Source organism: Onychomys torridus, chromosome 1 (assembly GCF_903995425.1).
Source record: "Onychomys torridus chromosome 1, mOncTor1.1, whole genome shotgun sequence".
Classification (NCBI taxonomy): Eukaryota; Metazoa; Chordata; class Mammalia; order Rodentia; family Cricetidae; genus Onychomys; species Onychomys torridus.
In genome coordinates, this window is record NC_050443.1 from 157,171,461 (window position 1) to 157,190,473 (window position 19,013).

General features: G+C 41.8%; 1 protein-coding gene across 2 annotated transcripts in view; it reads left to right on the top strand.

Annotated features, from left to right (window-relative positions):
* The window catches only part of Plce1 (phospholipase C epsilon 1), a 307,054-nt gene that overhangs the window by 227,048 nt on the left and 60,993 nt on the right, over positions 1-19,013 (top strand). For both annotated transcript variants that reach the window (XM_036168280.1, XM_036168287.1), the window contains exons 8-16: positions 1,884-2,559; positions 5,751-5,933; positions 7,897-8,014; positions 8,906-9,014; positions 11,847-11,969; positions 12,057-12,193; positions 14,484-14,722; positions 15,912-15,973; positions 16,057-16,222. In XM_036168280.1, coding sequence (XP_036024173.1) covers positions 1,884-2,559; positions 5,751-5,933; positions 7,897-8,014; positions 8,906-9,014; positions 11,847-11,969; positions 12,057-12,193; positions 14,484-14,722; positions 15,912-15,973; positions 16,057-16,222 — 1,813 coding nt within the window. The remainder of the gene's footprint in view (positions 1-1,883; positions 2,560-5,750; positions 5,934-7,896; positions 8,015-8,905; positions 9,015-11,846; positions 11,970-12,056; positions 12,194-14,483; positions 14,723-15,911; positions 15,974-16,056; positions 16,223-19,013) is intronic.

The window sequence follows — 19,013 nt, forward strand, 5'->3', positions numbered from 1 at the left end:
TGTATTCTAAAATACAAAATGATACCAAGAAAGACAGTCCCTCCCTCTGCCACACACACATAGCTTACATCATCACAGAGAAGCAGAAACAGTCTCCAGAAAAGCTGAATCATTTTTTATGTCTATATGCTTCTTTTTAATATCTGTAGTTTTTTCACTGGAAAAAAATTTGTTAAATTAAAATCAGAAATTCTACATTTAAACTAACAGGTTATGTTTTAATCAGTACCAATGCTCACAACCTGAATCTCTTTCAACTTTGGTTGGTTGGTTGATATTTTTTTTAATGGCTCTTACATTGTAGTTTAGACTTCTCTGGAAGTTACTGTGTAGCCCAGACTGGCCTAAAATCATGGCAATCCTCCTGCCTCAGTCTCCTTAATGTTGCAATATCAAGTATCACAGAAGGAATATGATAGTGGCCCCAGAGAGAAACTTAGACGTGATCTCTGAAGAAAGTCACTCTAGAGAAACAGCTGGCTAATCAGCTGGAGCAGAGGTAGGGAGAAGAGTTCAAATGAGCAACGCCTGCTCTCCCTGCTCTTAATCATAGCAGTGCCTTCACTGAGCCAGACCCAGGGCTGGGTGACTTGTAATCTTTGTTCTCTTTGATGTCCACCCTTACTTTGTAAAGTGACCATTTTCCTCCTGCCATTTAGTAAGTCGATAAGTGGATGGAGACTTGGAGTTTGAATGTTTTGACCAGATCACACAAACTACAGATCTACGCATTCTTCCCGGCGTGGCTGCAGAGGGTAGAAGCATGAGGCAGTTGTGGAGATGAACACAGTGTTTGCTTTCTTCCTGTTGTCACTGAGAGCACTTGCAGAGGGGTGCTAAGTTACCCATGCAAGATTTTCTTTCTTTTTAATTTTTTAATATAAGATGTGACATCAAGAAAAGTGCATGAAATTTTATGTATTTGTACCTAGCACTCTAAAACCAGTTTCTAATACCATTCTTCAGTAAAAAGAAGCAAGGTCCTTTGGGTAAATGGCTGATTCTAGGATGGAAGCAGGGAAAGGTGAGCCTGGGGTGTCTTATAGAGCTACAAAGTAGGACGTGATCAAAAGCAAAACAACAAATCATCCAAGCAAACCAACTGGAGTCTATGAAAGAAGCACATGCCTATGGAGCTCCAAGTAGCCAACACAACAAAATAATGTAGTGTTAAGTTATAACCCACTCAAAGCACTAAGTATTTGTAAGTCCCTACAGTGAGAAGCTGACGTGTAAACGTGATAAGGAGGCAAACAAGTGGGGAGAATTCCAAAAATGTAATTTATATAGCCTCTCCATTCCCTAAGAGATAGAATATAACACCCTTTTCCTTCAATGTAATCTGGACATAGTGATTTGCTTCCAATTAGTATATATGGAAAGGAACTTTAATTAACAATAACAATAATAATAATAATAATAATAATAATAATAATAATAGAGTGGGACATGAGAAACACTGCCTCAGTCATGATTAAGTTCAGAATTAATGGGTTGACATGTTGAGAGTATGTGCAATTTATAAAGTTTGATAATAATGATAGTTTATCTCTATACTGTTCCTCACTCAACCACATAATCTTAGTCTAATTTTGAGTAAAATACTAGACAAATCCTAATTAAAGCACTTTCTACAAAATAACTAGTTGTACTTCTCAAAACTGTCAAGATCATTAAAAGCATGCCTATTGTCAGACACCTTGATAAATATAAGATTGTAGAATAAGGTTATAAATTACCATATAGTGTTTAGCATTTTATAATTCCTATGCTTATTTGAATTCACAACATGATGAAAAAAACTGTCTATTGTGTGTAAGAGAAGGCTTTGTGTTGGTCCCCTTCTGATTATAAGACAAAGCAAATTTCTATGTTTCCATCAGGTTTATAATTGGAGATTTGCTGGATTCAGAAAATGACATCTTTGAAAAGTCTAAAGAATGTGACCCTCATGGATCAGAGGAGTCACAAAAAGCCTTTGACCATGGGACAGAGCTCATCCCATGGTATGTGCTGTCCATCCAAGCTGATGTGCACCAGTTCCTATTGCAGGGGGCCACAGTCATCCACTATGACCAGGACACACATCTCTCTGCCCGATGCTTTCTCCAGTTACAACCTGACAATAGCACCTTGACCTGGATGAAGCCTCCCACCGCCTCCCCCACTGGTGCCAGATCCAAGCTTGGTATACTCAGTAATACGTCTGAGCCTGGCAAGTTCCCATCACTGGGCAGTCCTGGGCTGAGCAGCCTGGCTGAGGGAATCCTGGATCTGTTTTCAGTGAAGGCTGTGTACATGGGTCACTCAGGCATTGATATACACACTGTGTGTGTTCAGAACAAACTGAGTAGCCTGCTTCTCTCAGAGACTGGGGTGACACTGCTCTATGGACCTCAGACCACCGACAATAGACTCTTGCATTTTGTGGCACCAAAGCACACAGCTAAGATGCTTTTCAGTGGATTGCTGGAACTCACAACAGCTGTGAGGAAGATAAGGAAGTTCCCTGACCAAAGACAACAGTGGCTTCGGAAACAGTACGTCAGCCTCTATCAGGTAAGGGGTGTGTCCAGCCCTCTCCCTTGAGCAGTACAACCCTCAGGAGCACATGCTTGCCATTTAAACTTCTAGGTTCCCAGCTGTTACTTACTCCTGTGAAGACTTGGGCAGCTTTCTTCAGCCTCCCATGGCCACAGTTCCCCGGTCAAAAAACTGGAAATGAGCTGTACTTCTGCAGAGTGTGTCTGAGAAACTATCCTGAGCTCATAGAGTGTAAAGACAAGGTGTAAATTAATATGCATGTCTGTTACTATTTTGTATGATAACAATGACAGTGGTCTTTGCAGTTCTCACATCTGGAAAGAAACCAGTAGATCCAGGCATTTCACCAACTAAAGGTTTCATCTCAAAGCACCAAAAGTCACACATGGTGGCCATACCTACCATCCCAACATTGGGGAGGACAAGGAAGGCTAAAGAGAAGGCTTTATTAACTGATTTATCAATCTGGCTTCCCTAGCTTCTTCCAAGATTGTAACCCAAGGGATTCTTAATTGATTAGTGTGAAGTTCCATGCTAGGAAGGAGGAAGGTCATGGGATACCAGGAGGTTGAAGAAATTTTTGAGGACTTTGTTCATCTCAGCTTCTTATGCAGTCCCTGCATTAGTGGTTTTTCTTGTTGCCATGACAAAGTACCTGTCAACAGCAACTTAAAGATGAAAGGATTTGTTTTAGCTCACAATTCAAGGGTATAGGCCATCATGGCAGGGAAGTCCTGGCAAAGTGAGCTTCAGGGGGCCAGTCACATTACATCTGCAGTCAGAGAGAGAGATGCTGGTGCTCAGCTCATGTTATCCTTTTTCTGCAGGCCAGGACCCCAGCCCATGGAACAGTGCTGCCCACATTTAGAATGGGTCTTAACTCCTCAATTAACCCAGTCCTGAAAGTCTCTCATAGACATGCCCAGGATTTGTTGTTGTTGTTGTTGTTGTTGTTGTTTCCAACTAGCTCTTCAAGTTCAAAGCTCCCTGTGGAACACACAGAAAACAAGTATTTTTATTTCCATTTTAGATGGGCTAATTAGACCTGGCTCTGTGATATATAACATTAGAATACTGAGTAAGTGACTTACACATATTAACACAATGTTCTGCCATGCACTAGTTCCAAAGTCTTTTTTTAATTTATAAGTTAAGTTTTTTGAACATCTGTGGAATCCAAAATTCTGTTAACATTCCAATAAGAACATTTCTTTATCCCAAGTTTAGAAAAAGTGTACATAGAAAATAAAAATAATCTTTCCAACTTCAAAGTGAAAAATATAACGAAAACCAGGAAACCATGCAATGATGTTGATGTGGAAGGGGGAAAAAATATGAAACCCTTAAATTGTCAGGGGCAAAGCTGGGTTCACACTCCTGACTATTAAAATGGAGTTCTGAGAAGCAGAAAAGCTTAAATGTAGAAATTAACAGGTAGGCATCTTTGGTTGTAAACAATGAACACAAATTCCTTACTATAGGCAGAGGAAAAAATATTTAACCAAATGGTGTGGATTTGTTTCATGGTCTTTGTAGAAAAGAGATGTCAACATATTTAAGTACATGAATTTTTTTAAAGACTCCTTTTCTTTTCTTTTCTTTTCTTTTCTTTTCTTTTCTTTTTTTCCCCCAAGATAGGGTTTCTCTGCACAGCACTGGCTGTCCTAGAGCTCACTCTATAGACCAGGCTGGCCTCAAACTCAGAGATGTGCCTGTCTCTGCCTCCCAAGCGCTGGGATTAAAGGTGTGCACCACCACTGCCTGGGACTTGTTTTATTTTACTTTTTAACTAATTACAATTCTTAGTGTGTCTATATGTGGGCAGTGTGTGTACCTATAGGTGCTAGTCAAGGACCTGGAGTTACAGGCTGTTGTGAGTTGCCATGTGTGTGCCAGGAACCAATCTCTTGTCCTATAGAAGAGCAGTCAGTACTCCTAAACACTGAGCCATCTCTCCAACCCACATGAACTTTTTTTTTAAAGAATCAATTTCCTAGCCATCAATTTCTATGTGAATTGTTTGCTAAAACTAAGAACTTGTGTTCATTCATAATCATCCTTTGTTTGCAGTTCTAAAAAGGGAAAAGAGACTACTTCCTTCACTGTCCCAAACATGTTTATTGTTTTGTGTAAAGTGAAAGGAAGATCCACGCCATATTTTAGTTTCCAGAAAGCTTCCTTGAGAGAGTAAACAAAAATATCATCTACTCCTGGCCTAATTTTCTTTTCTTTTTTTAACTTCTTTTATTGAGGTTACAATTTATATTACAACATTTCTCCCTTCTCTCCCCTCCCTCCAAATTCTCTCATGTACCTTTCTGACTCTCCTTCAATTTCATGAACTCTTTTATTTTTTAATAGTTGTTACTGTATGCATGTATGTATGTTATATACATATATATTCTTAAATATAACATGTTCAGTCCATATGGTGCTACCTGTACATGTATTTTCAGGTCTGACCATTTGACCCTGGACAACCAATAGATAGACAGGTCATCTTCAAACCTTTCAGAGATCTACAGAATATGGTATTTAAAATGTTTTAATAACTTAGAAATTTTTTCTTTTTTTATGACTATGAGACATGTCGGCTCCTGGCTGACTTGCCATGACCTCTGATCTCCAGGCAAACTTTATTAACATACAAATAAAATCACATTTCAGCACAATTAAAATATCACCACATAGATAGATAGAATAAAAAATAAAGATTACAGGAAATAGTAAATGGAAATAAATTTAAGGAGAGTACTAAAGATTGACTCAGAGCCTCATAGATGCTAGACAATTTCTCCAGAACCATAATTTTCAAGTCTTACAGATTTCTGAAGTACATTCTAGGCAAGCACTCTACCAACTGAACTATATCCCCAGCCCCTAATATACAGTCTTAATGAATTTTCCCACAGGACTAGTTCCTGAATAACCTTGAAGATCAGGATGGGAAGTGTTTTGTTTTGTTTTTTCATTTTCCCCCCAGCTGATGGGTTAGAATATATCATTGACCTGGGATATGACAACCAAGGACACAATCATCCCTCCAACAGGAAGTCCCTAGAGTCTGAAACAGAACCACATGGGTGGCCAGATCATGCTTCTCTCTGTAAATGCCTGAGCTATCCATCTCTGGGAATTTCCTGGGACCATTAATGTTTACTCGCTGTTGCTGTTTGCTTGTGTGTTCAGCATTTGGTTCTTTGTAGGAGGACGGCCGGTATGAAGGCCCAACCTTGGCTCATGCTGTGGAGTTGTTTGGTGGCAGACGGTGGAGCGCTAGAAACCCCAGCCCTGGGGTGTCAGCAAAGAACGCTGAGAAGCCCAACATGCAGAGAAACAACACCCTGGGCATAAGCACCACCAAGAAAAAGAAGAAAATGCTCATGCGGGTAGAGAAAATTTGTCTATTAAGCATCACACCCAGCCTTCTAAGATGTGCTCTACATTGCTGTAAGCCACTCTTGACAGTGAGGAGCACACTGGATAAAATTGCCGCCTTAGGTTGTTTGAGTTGTGGACAAGATAAATTATAAAACAATGGTTAGAAGGACTCGCCACGTACCCCTCAGGTGCCAGGGTCAGTGTCAGGAATCAAGCAAGGAGAAGACACCAAGGAGAAAGCAAAGCCCTTAGAAGTCTGCATTGGCTTAAACACAGTATGTGGTAAATGTGAGTCATTAAGTCACCTGGAAAAAGCTGTCTGTATCAGCAGAGAAGAGGCAAGCAGACCTCAGAGTGGCTGACACATGGTGGGTCTTGAAGTGTATACAGGAGTTTTCCAAACACAACACAAAGGAAAGCATCTGCGACAGAGGAGAAAGCAGAGAGGCTAAAAGGCTTTGCTTATTCCTCTCACATACAGAGGTGTATGTGAGAGGCTAGAGCATCACATACAGAGGTGTACATGACAGGCTAGAACATCACATACGTAAGTGTACATGTGAGGCTAGAACATCACATACAGAGGTGTGTGTGAGAGGCTAGAACATCACATACAGAGGTGTGTGTGTGTGAGGCTAGAACATCACATACAGAGGTGTGTGTGAGAGGCTAGAGCATCACATACAGAGGTGTACATGTGAGGTTAGAGCATCACATACAGAGGTGTACATGACAGGCTAGAACATCACATAAAGAGGTGTGTGTAAGAGGCTAGAACATCACATACAGAAGTGTACATGTGAGGCTAGAACATCACATACAGAGGTGTGTGTGAGAGGCTAGAACATCACATACAGAGGTGTGTGTGAGAGGCTAGAGCATCACATACAGAGGTGTACATGACAGGCTAGAACATCACATACAGAGGTGTGTGTGAGGCTAGAGCATCACATACAGAGGTGTGTGTGAGAGGCTAGAGCATCACATACAGAGGTGTACATGAGAGGCTAGAACATCACATACAGAGGTGTGTGTGAGAGGCTAGAGCATCACATACAGAGGTGTACATGAGAGGTTAGAGCATCACATACAGAGGTGTGTGTGAGAGGCTAGAACATCACATACAGAGGTGTGTGTGAGAGGCTAGAACATCACATACAGAGGTGTGTGTGTGTGAGGCTAGAACATCACATACAGAGGTGTGTGTGAGAGGCTAGAACATCACATACAGAGGTGTGTGTGAGAGGCTAGATCATCACATACAGAGGTGTACATGAGAGGTTAGAGCATCACATACAGAGGTGTACATGAGAGGCTACAGCATCGCATACAGAGGTATATGTGAGAGGTTAGAGCACACTTTCTGTGGTGGGTGAAGAAGGACTGGAAAAGCAGAGATAGTAGCAGACGTGGTGCCTCTGCAATCCCAACATTTCAGAGGCTGAGGCAGGAGCATTGCAGTAAGTTCAAGGCCAGCCTGGGCTACAAAGTAAGACACTTGTCTCCAAATAAAGTCACCCAAAAAGAAAGTAGAAAGATCACATTATGAAGGCCCACAATGATATAGATGAAACAAATTAAAATGCAGTAGCACTGTGTATTGTTGATTATATAATGTATATTTTCATTATGACGTATGCGTTTGTTTCATAGCTGTCTAAAATAGTCCCGTGCTTTGCTCATGGAAGGTTTATAGAACTTCATTGCTTCTTATTGTGTTTGTCCCAAGAGATTCCAGGAGTGTGTGTCCTTTTTCCAGCCGCCTTTTCTGGGGGGACACTGCTTCACACTGAAGAGCACACTGGACAAAATGACCTGAGGTCCCTTGGGCAGCCTAACGTAGCTTCTTACTGGTCTCACCGGGTGAGACAAGATGGAAGGACATAGGTCAGGAAGCAGAAAGCTACCTGAACTAAAGCATTGGGGGAGAGCAGTACAGTCCAGGAGCCATGGTAGGATTTCTGTTCCCAGGGAGAGAGCGGAGAGGCAACTGACGACGAGATGGCGACACGCAAGGCCAGAATGTACAGAGAGTGTCGAAGCAGGAGCGGCTCTGATCCTCAGGACGCTAACGAACAGGAAGAGTCCGGTAATGCGTTCTGCTCACAGCCGAACCTTCTTGTTTTACTTTTATGGAAAAAAACACAGATTTGGCTTTATGCTGTGATTTCGATTTGACGTCGTGGGAATTCTTTTTTTTTACATCCCTTTAAAAACATTTATGTGGCCGGGCGGTGGTGGCACACACCTTTAATCCCAGCACTCAGGAGGCAGAGCCAGGTGGATCTCTGTGAGTTCAAGGCCAGCCTGGGCTACAGAGAGAGTTCCAGGAAAGGTGCAAAGCTACATAGAGAAAACCTTTCTCAAAAAACAAACAAACAAAACCTTTATGTGTGTGTGGGTGCCTTCAGAGGCCAGAAGCGAGCATCAGATCTCCTGGAGCTGGAGTTACCTGCGGCCTGATGTGGATACTAGAAATGGAACTAGAGTCCCCTGTAAGACCAGCAAGTGCTCTTAACTTCTGAGCCATCTCTCCAGCCCCTGGCAGGAATTCCTGAGACTACTATTTGTCTTGATGAGATATGAGACCTGGGAGGTATTTCTACAAGCATACTCTACTTGAAAGAAAGACCTCCTTAGCTTGCCGTTATTGGCAATATAGAGATAAATAATATTAGCTATACAGGGTACAACTGACTGTATGTTAGTGCTTTTAAAAATATGCCCGGATGTCACAACCACACCCATGACCAAGTCATTTCTATATTCTTTGCCGAAGCCTTAGGCATCTGTGTGCTTTTTTTAAGCTCCAGTGTTAGCTTGTAGCCAGCTGAGAACCCACCAGATAGGCCCATTCATCAAAGTATTTGGATGTTTCTTATATTAAAATCAGTTGTGTGGATTGTTTCACTTATTTTTAAGAGAGGAAAGATAGGAGCTAAGTCATCACCTTCCCCTTTTTTTTCTTTCATCCCTGCAGAAGCCAATGCCGTCGCTAACCTTCCCAACCCCCTCCATTCCAGAAGAGCTCACTCTTTGACCACGGCTGGGTCCCCCAACTTGACTACTGGGATGTCATCTCCCATCAGGCCAGTCTCCTCCTCTGTGCTGTCTTCTTCAAACAAGAGTCCATCCAGGTGGGGCCTTAACATGTCGAAACAGGGGATCTCCGTGTCACTTCAGCTATGTGGAAGGGCATGTGCCTTGCTCTCTATACAAAGCCTGTCTCTAGTTCTAACTGACAGTGTAACTGAAAAACCCCTCATTGAAAATTATTCTGATTTTCCTGATTCTGTAATCATAGTTTCTCATACTGCTATAATCCCTTCTAATTATTTGAGAGAGCAATCCTTCCCAGGTCAGAGGCAGTTCTAAAAAGCCAAGTCGAGATTCTCCAAACCTGCACCATCTAGTTCTAGCCACTGACCACCTGTAGTCATTTAACATCAAGCTTCAATTATTCAAAATTAAATTAATTGGAAAATCAGTTCCTGGGTCACATTTTAATTACACCACAGGTGGCTAATGGCTCCTGAGCCGATAGAGATCATGTGTGTCATTGTACCAAGTTCCATCAGACAGCCCCATTCTAAGAGGAAAAAATGAATTTGAGTGTACGCTGCCTGACCTTACTGATAGTGAAATACGTGTCATGCTTTTCTGACATGTGGTAGAAGTTATGCTTGCCTGGAGAAGTAAATGTAAGTATAGCAACAAGTTGGATAGCTTTACCTAAACCCAAAGCTGGGATTGTTGCAAATGATGTTGTAAGGACCATAGACTTTTAAAAACCTCTGCCTTTGCTGGTCCTGACAGCACATGCCTTTAACCTTAGCAGCTAAGAGGTAAGAGGATCTCTGTGAATTAGAGGCTAGTCTGGCCAACATAGCTAGTTCTAGGCCTGCCCAGACTGCACCATGAGACCCTGTCTCAAAAACAAACAAACAAAAATCTATGTCTTAGAAAGAGAAGTAATAATAACATGAAAAGCCGCCAAAGGGAGCTGGAATGCCATCCCATACATGACCGCCAAAGAAATGTGGAAGATCCAGGCAGAACCAATGTAAAGCAGGTCCTGTTCACGGCACCACAGAGAGGTGGGTCACAGACACTGGCTTTGGAAGTGTTCATTTGGACACACACCACGCACACGCACACAGATACAGACATGCCCCATGTAATCACTCTCATGGGTTTTCTCCTTGCTATTGGTAAGAGCACCACAGTGAATTATCTTTTAAAAGGATAGCTTCTCTCAGACCGTGAGTGACAGACATGCACTAGTGTTTGTGCATTCAGTCCCACAGTTGGTAAAGACGGGCCGAAGGCTAGACGACTCTCTTTATTACTCTTGCAGCTGTTCTGTAAATTCAGATTTATAATAAAACTGAGAAGAGTTGGAACCCTTTATATTTTCAGCCCATGCAGGAACCTGGATATATAAAATAGACCAATCACCTGGGTTGAGTGTATTTGCCTTTTATTATTTAAGTCACTTGTGAGCAGGGAAAGGCAGAACAGAGTGATGGAGGGCAATCTTGGAGGAGAAACTAGTATGCCGGGTCTGAGGTCAAAGGCTCAGCCCCTGGGGCAGGACCAGTTCCCACTTACAAGTTCTAGGACAGAAAGAAGGAAGACAGAAGTGACACCAGCCTGAATCCTGTTGAGGGGCAAAGAGAGACTGAGCCCCTTGAGTCACAGAACCGCACAGCCGAGGGTGGAACTGGAAAAGAGGAAGACAGGAAATTCACTTGTGTAACTGCAGCGTGTTTCAGTGATAAAGAACTAGTCATGTCTTCCTATACTTGTACCCTAAGCGGCCCACTCTGCACACAGCTGTAAATCGATCCAGAGAGGTGACAGTCAGATCTTAACACTAAATAATTTTCCATGAGGGAACACTGGTAGCAGAATTGAAAGTGGACTGGCTACTCGGTGTTCTTCATACTTCCTTATAAATAAACCCTTGAAATAATCCCGCTATCCCACCTACCCCCAAATCTAAGCCTTCCTCAAAAAAGAAAGAAAGAAATGAAAAAAGAAAGAAATATCCTGTGCGTTGATTTGACTGAAAGCCATAGTCAAAACATTTCTTCTACTTCTTTGAGTAATCCACATAGAAAATAGAAAGTGTAGTGAAATGACCAGACTGACCATTTGCCTGAGAGCGATGATAACTTTATGGCAAATGGTTGTAGTCTTGGTAGGTGCAGATGGGCTCCGAGGCAGGGTTGGCTTCTTTCCATTCGTAATATTTTTCTGACTCACATTTTCCATTAATATTAAAAGCTCTTCCCTGTTTTCATTGAAGAACTGGTTAAAAAAGGAAAAAGAAAGACACTAACACATTTCAAGCTTGCCTCCTGGATGTGTTTCCATAATTAGAATACAGAAAAGAACATGAATTGCTTTCCATAGATTATGAATGAGGAGTTGGGGATCTTTTTTTTTTTAACATGACTTTCTTTCAGTCACACTAAATTCAGAAGATTCCGCCGTGATTTATCAATTTGTGCTTCCAAAGAGCTGTTTTGTTAGTGAAGGACTGTTAACCCCAGTGTTTTGTCCCAATTGAGTAAACTAGAAACGCTGTTACCAGTGCATATTTATTCCCTCTGACCGATGTTGATTAAGGGAAATACAAAGAGTCCAACGCTGGGCGGTGGTGGTGCATACCTTTAATACCAGCACTTGGGAGGCAGAACCAGGTAGAGCTCTATAAGTTTGAAGCCAGCCTGGTCTACAGCGCAAGTTCCGAGGCAGGCACCAAAACTACACAGAAAAACCCTGTCTCAAAAAAACAAAAACAACAAAATCCAGGATAGTATCATTTCCCTTTTTGCTCAGATTGTCATCAGAGAGTGTTGAGGCAGAATGACTTGGGGTGTGCATTTGCCAATGACAGCCATGTTTCTCTGCAGTGCGTGGAGCAGCAGCAGCTGGCATGGTCGGATCAAGGGAGGAATGAAGGGTTTCCAAAGCTTCATGGTTTCAGACAGTAACATGAGTTTCATTGAATTTGTCGAGCTGTTCAAATCATTCAGGTAGGACACGGGCTTTCTTCTTACTCTTTCTGGGGCCCACAGTTAGAGGACAGCTCTAAACGGGAGGTGTTTTCCATCCCCCCTCAGCGTAAGGAGCCGCAAGGACCTGAAGGACATCTTTGACATCTACTCTGTGCCCTGCAATCGGTCTGCCTCTGAGTCAGCTCCCCTGTACACCAACCTGACCATTGAAGAAAACACCAGTGACCTTCAGCCTGACCTAGGTTGGTTTAACATTTTAGGACTTCCCTTTGGGAACTTTCTCTCCAAAAACCAAGGTGGGAGATCCAGTCATACAAACGTCCAGCCTGTTACTCATGGTGTGCTGTTACCTGGAGCTTTTTGAAACACTGAAATTGTTTCCAAGGTCACTTGGTGGTGAGGGGTAGGCATGTGCTGTGGGAAATCCATTGTCACGTGGTTCTTTTGGCACTTAGTTAAAACTGGGGTGTTTAACTAAGAATGCCTTCTGGTCACACTAACAACCTTGCTTCCTTTCCTAACCATTTCCAAATGCCCACACGGTTGGGACTGTGTCCTAATTGAGAAACATCAGTATCTATGCTACCCATAGGTAAGTGCTTACTCAGGCCCAGGCAGTGAATTTCTGTTCTTTGTTTAGACGAGTCTCTAATCATCTCAGCATAGTGCCCTGTCTGAACACTGAAGATGTTTTTCCTTCTTTGTAAACCAGAACGTCTCCTTCTATCCTACTTACACTTTTTAGTCACCCATGAATTTTTAAGCCTATCAGTTTTCTCCTAAATTTTTGATAGAACTATAAGCACAATTTAGCACACATGTACACGTGCACACACACACACACACACACACACACTACCCTTTTTTTCATGTACTTACTTAATAATTACTTATAACTTTCTATTGCCCTTATTAACTATTGTACAGCTCTCAAAACATGCATATCTACAGACTAACCAAGTAACTACATCTTTTACATCATCATATTTTATCTTATAGACCCCTTGTAGGTTTCTGGAAAATGAGAAGAAATCATAGAGTTTCTGGCCCCCTGCACACCTGTGTAGATATCTGCCCACACATACTTTCCCTGTGTGTAATGCCCTGCATTAGTAAAGTACATTCATTACAATCCAGTCACTATCAATACATATTAGTAACTGGAGTCCATGGTTTTCCTCAGAGTTGTGCATTCCATGGGTTCTCCAGACGGTGACATGTATACTGGCAATATTAGGTGAACAGCTTCGCTGCCCTGGAAATCTCTGCCCCACCTTTTCAACTTACCCTCCTTCCCTGGTTGTCACCAATTTTGTTACTGTTCCTTAACTGTGCCTTTTCTGGGATATATCATATCATTGGAATCCTACAGCCTCTTAGGATGACGTTTTTTCACTGGGCTATGTGCATTTACATTGCTTTTTTTTTTTTTCAACTCAATGGCTAATTTATTTTTAAATTGAATAATATTCCATTGTATAGATATGCTGCTATCAGCATTTGTATGCATAATTTTATGTGGAGATACATTTTATAACCTTTGACTAAGTACCTAAGAGTGCTAACTTTTTGATAAGCCTCTGTTTTGCTCTATAAGAAATTACCAGATTGTCTTCCCAAATGGCTAAAACTGAAATAACTCGCCCTGCCAGGTGTCTCTGAGTGGGAGCAATGAGGACCTTAGAACACTTCTGGTTAAAATGTAAAATGTCAGTGTGGTGGCTTCTTGCTGAACTAAACATACTCTTTATGTAGTGTCCAACTATGCTCTTTGATCATTTACCAAAATGAATTTTTTATTCTTCTACAAATTATATTTATTGTTCCAGAGTTGCTATTACCAAAATGAATTTTGAAATGGTATTGATGCCAAATCTGTATACAGTTGTTCATAATTATAAATTGAAAATTACAGAAAAGATGAGGAGTATGGTTCTTTGGACTCTACCAAAAGAAAAGCTTAAAAGCAGTTATTCTCAAAACAAAACAAAACAACAAAAACGAACAGAAAAAAACCTGGGACGGAGAGATGGCTCAGAGTTGGAAATACTGCAAACCTTCCAGAGGACCTGTGTTCAGTATCCAGTACCCATATTGGGTGGTTCACAACCATTTGTAACTATAGGTCTAGGGGTTCTGACACCCTAGCCTCCCAAGGCACCTACACACACCCATAATTTTTTAAATCTCTTTTTCAATCATCTGAATTTGGGCTAGATGTGGTAGTACACACCTTTAATCCCAGCACTCAGGAGGCAGAAGTAGGTGGATCTCTGTGAGTTTGAGGCCAGCCTGGTTTACAGAGTGAGTTCCAGGCTGAGCATCTTTCCAGCCCCTAGATGCTTTTATTTTTTCATTGATTCATTTTGTTTTTCCCTCTACCATGGGAAATGGTAAGACACACTGACTTTGGCCCCTTATTTAAACAGAGTAGAGTTTCACTGGGGCATTGACCCCTAACACCGTTATCTCCAGATGAACTCTGTCAAAAGGCTTCTGGGTAATCCATTGCTGTGGGTTGCTGTGTTTCAGATTTGCTGACCAGAAATGTCTCAGATTTGGGGCTGTTTATTAAGAGTAAACAGCAGCTTTCTGACAACCAGAGGCAGATATCTGATGCCATTGCAGCTGCAAGCATTGTGACTAATGGCACTGGGATCGAGAGCACATCCCTGGGCATATTTGGGGTTGGCATCCTCCAGCTCAATGACTTCCTGGTGAATTGCCAAGGAGAACACTGCACATATGATGAAATTCTCAGCATCATCCAGGTATCATGTCTATGGCATGCCTCTGACTGATCTGATAATTTGATGCTAAGCATTTGTTCTGTTGATGCATCTTCCCAAGGCCTTCATATCTGAGGTCCAAATATAGTTTCTTTTATGCCAAGTCCATAGGTATTCTTATTTATCATGTAATTAACATAGGTCCTAGGGCATCTCTGACTCAAGGACAATTACAAGGAATTTGTGTCTAATTCCTTCTTGCTGTTCTTACACATACAGCAGAGGGACATTTGGGCTGAGCTCTTAGTGAGTTAAGTCATTTGAAATTCTGAGAGAAAGAGGATTCTCAGAGAAACATAAGAAGCTAGCTCAAACCCTGGGGCAGGAGTGAGCCGGGGGGTTGTGAGGAGCATCAAAAAAGCTAGTGTAATCAGAGCCAGGCAGGACTGGCAGATGCGATTTCAGGCTGGTATCCAAAGACCAGCTTGTCCAGGACTTTTAGACCACAGGAAGGGTGGAGGTTGTCTGTGTGGAACGGGAAGCTTTGGGAAATTTTAAGCAGGGGGGTGCACGATTTATGCTTGAAGAGGTCACTGCGAGCCCATTTGGGGATAATACACTGTACTTATGAAGGATGGAGACTGGTGAATGGTGGAAACTGACCCAGTAGTTGCAGGCAAAAGTAGACAGCTGTTTAAAGGATGGCAGCTATAGGGAGTGAAAGTTTATACTGTGGCAGAGTCACACCCAGCAGAATGAGGTTAATCACCTGATTGGGAATCTATGGAGTAGCTGCGTAGCCTTTAGATTTAACTGCTAAAGATGTTAAAACTGAGGGTCCACTGTGACTCAGTTGAGTGTATGTTTGGTAGGGGATGCGCCAAGAGAATCATCTCATCCCACCTCCCACTGCTGGAAGGTAGCTGCCATTATTAGCCTCATCTTCACCTCAATAATGCACAGTGTTGTCGAATAAATCAGCCTTATTCTTTTCTCTTGCTCCCTTTTTTCTCTTAAGTAAATGCACTTGGTATAATAAACTCACATATAATAAATATTTTCTTTTGGACTAAAAACTACATCTTACCACTACATAGCTAAATTAGTTCAAATATTTGGTTTAGACATTTCCTAATGAAAACAGAACAGATTTTTAAAAAATGATGTATGTTACTTCCCCCTTCTTAGTTTTCTTTACCTAAAAAATGCATTTTTTTTTAATCCCCTGCAGAAATTCGAACCTAGCATCAGTATGTGCCATCAAGGCCTAATGTCGTTTGAAGGGTTTGCAAGGTAAGTCTTCAGATCCTCTTTGTATGTCATTTAAGGATACACATTGCTCCTTATACAGCCTTAAGAAAATGTGCTTCGTCTAGGTTTCTGATGGATAAAGATAATTTTGCCTCAAAAAATGATGAGTCACGGGAGAACAAGAAAGAACTGCAATTTCCTCTCTCCTACTACTACATAGAATCTTCCCATAATACCTACCTCACAGGCCATCAGCTCAAGGGAGAGTCCTCTGTGGAGCTCTACAGCCAGGTATGAGAATGCTGAGTGTGGCTTTCATGAAGCTTTCTTACCATGTAGCCCCCAAGTGACAAAAATTTGCCCCTGGACTCCTTTGAAGAGCTTGTAAACTGTGATGTGAAATAAAGAAGCTGACGTGTGTGGGAAAACAGGCTATGTACACAGAGGTTGTTTTCTTTGCTTCTTTCTGCCTATTTGTTTGTTTGTTTGTTTTCCCCTCTGTCTATACTTACCCTTCATAGTAGGCAAAGAAAAAAAAGAAACCATTTGTTTGAGACCCACAGCTTTTAGATCTTAGTCCGGTCCACTCCTACTAAAATTAAATTTTCCCATGGGAAAGCTATCCAATGATTTCGCTAAATGCTAAATAAATCCATATATTGTGGTGGGAAAGCATAGTAGCAACACAACTTCCTTACAGAGTTAATCCCAAAATGTTGTTTGTTTTGTTTTGCTTTGCAATTTGTTAGACAATCAACCCATCCCTATGGCAACCAGCTAAAGAAAAGGCTGCACAGACTGGAGGCACTTTCCTCCAGGCTGAACTTCATGGGAACGTTCTGGGAAACAGTGGACTCTCTGGTCTGGGAAAAGCACATCCTTTGACCTGACCAGCCAGCTCCCAGTCCTTTACATGCCTGCCTTTGTTCCACTGCCTGCAGCTTCCTCTTCTGGTGTCTGTTTTTCCAACTCCTCCCAGAGAGCAGGAAAGCACCAGGTTAGGTCCAGGGAATATAAGTGTGTGGTTCTGTGCTTGTGGGTACAAGTCTGAAAAACGTACTCACTTATATTGTAGTCACACAGCCCCAGCAGCAGTGAGATCCTTTTGTTCTCCAGATTGGTCCACTATTCATAGTAGACTATGACACAGTTTTTCCCCCAGTGTCTGTTTAGCACAGAATGAGTGTTTTAATCTCTGAATTCTAAGGAATCTTTATAATGACATGAAAATGTATTCTTAGAGTAGTGATTTGTACTCTGTCAAGGGCCCTCAGCTGCCTATGCAGAGATGGAAAAGCCTCAGCTAGAGGGGCTGTATCCTGGCCCAGTTCTGCTAATGGACTGCTGGCCAGTCTTTTACGTGCTTCCCACATTGGCCATTTATTTGCACAAAGAGCTCCAAAGTCAAAAAAGTGTTTGTGGAACCAGGGAGATGGCTCAGTGAGTTAGGGCACTTGCCACCAAACCTGAAGACAGAGTTCAGTCCCTGGAACCCACATGGCGGAAGAAGAGAACACCTGCAAGTTGTCCTCCGACCTCCATCCACGCACACACACACAATCAGTAAATAAACAACTAAATGTGAATTGTGAAAGTTTAAAATCCATTGTTCTGTGGGAAATATGTATGTGTATCTTTACATCTAAAATGCTTTCTATATTTTTATCTACATACACATGCACATATTTGCAGTTAAATCTATATCTATGTATATCTATGTACTGTATGTCCATTCCTCACAGGAAAACAATCAAGGACCATTTCTGAGCTTTGATTTCTTATTCATTGTTTGTTAAAAAAACAAAAACAAAACAAAACAAAACAAAACAAAAAAAAAAACTTTAAGAAAATTTTAACTTCCTAACATACTACCCAAAGCAGAGATTATCTCGGCTTCTGAGTAAGGCACAAAGGCCCTCAAATAGACTCACAGATTAATCAGACCATGGGCAGAAACCCTTTGCTTCACTCCTGATCCTCTTAGGCCCTCTTTGCCTTGGCCCTCTTAGTCGCTTCCCACAGTCTTTCTGCTGAGCAGATGGAAAACAGTAACAAGACCTGTTCTCCTCCTTACCTGGAGTTCCCAGCCCTGGTTTTCCTTTTCTACCCTAACATGGAAATGTTAGGCTGCATAGACTTTTGCAAAAGACCTATATATAACCTCTTCAAGTTGAAAACCCCCATCACCAGCTGCTGACCATTCTTGTCAGTTTGGCAGGCTTATCGGAGGAAGGAAGCAATTTCATGTTGCAGGTAACATACTGGCTGCATAGCTCTCTGCAGGCCAAAGCAACACACCATAGGCACAGTGGCGGCCAACCAAAGCTGATGGGCTTGGGATTCTAGGCCACAAACTACACTATATAATGGGAAGATTCTATCTAGAGTCTTCATAAAAACTACTAAAATAGCACATTCCACTCTGTTTTGTTGCAGAAACTCTAGTGGCCAGGACACCCCCAAAATGTATTACTGTCATGTGGCAATACTTACATGTATTCTCAAATCACACTGTGTTAGCTCGATCGTAGATAATTAACTCCTTGTCTCAGGTCACTGCTTCATTATATGATAACTTTTAAGATAGTCTACAGATAAGTTTAGGAAAGATGAGAATGCTCCAAACAGATGTTACAAAGCTACATCTACAAAATTGTGTTAAGAGTCCCGCTTCCAGGGCTGGAGAGATGGCTCAGTGGTTAAGAGACCAACAGCTCTTCCAGAGAACCCAGGTTCAATTCCCAGCACCCACATAGCAGCTAACAACTGTCTATAACTCCAAGATCTGACACTCTCGCACAGACATACATGCAGGCAAAATGCCAACGCACATAAAATAAAAATAAATAATTTTTTTTTTAAAAAAAAAGAGTCCCACTTCCAGCCTTTTGCCTTAGATCTAAAGTAGCCAACAAATGCTATCCCATCTGCCATTTGCTGAAGAGGCTAAGAGATAATATGTCAAAGTCAGTGTGTATGAGTGGCCATTGGTGCCTGCTGTGCCTGGGGAAGAGAAGAGCTTATGGATTATTTTCTGCCTCTGTCCCAGTTGTGATTCCAGGCTTAGATGATAGGCAAATTC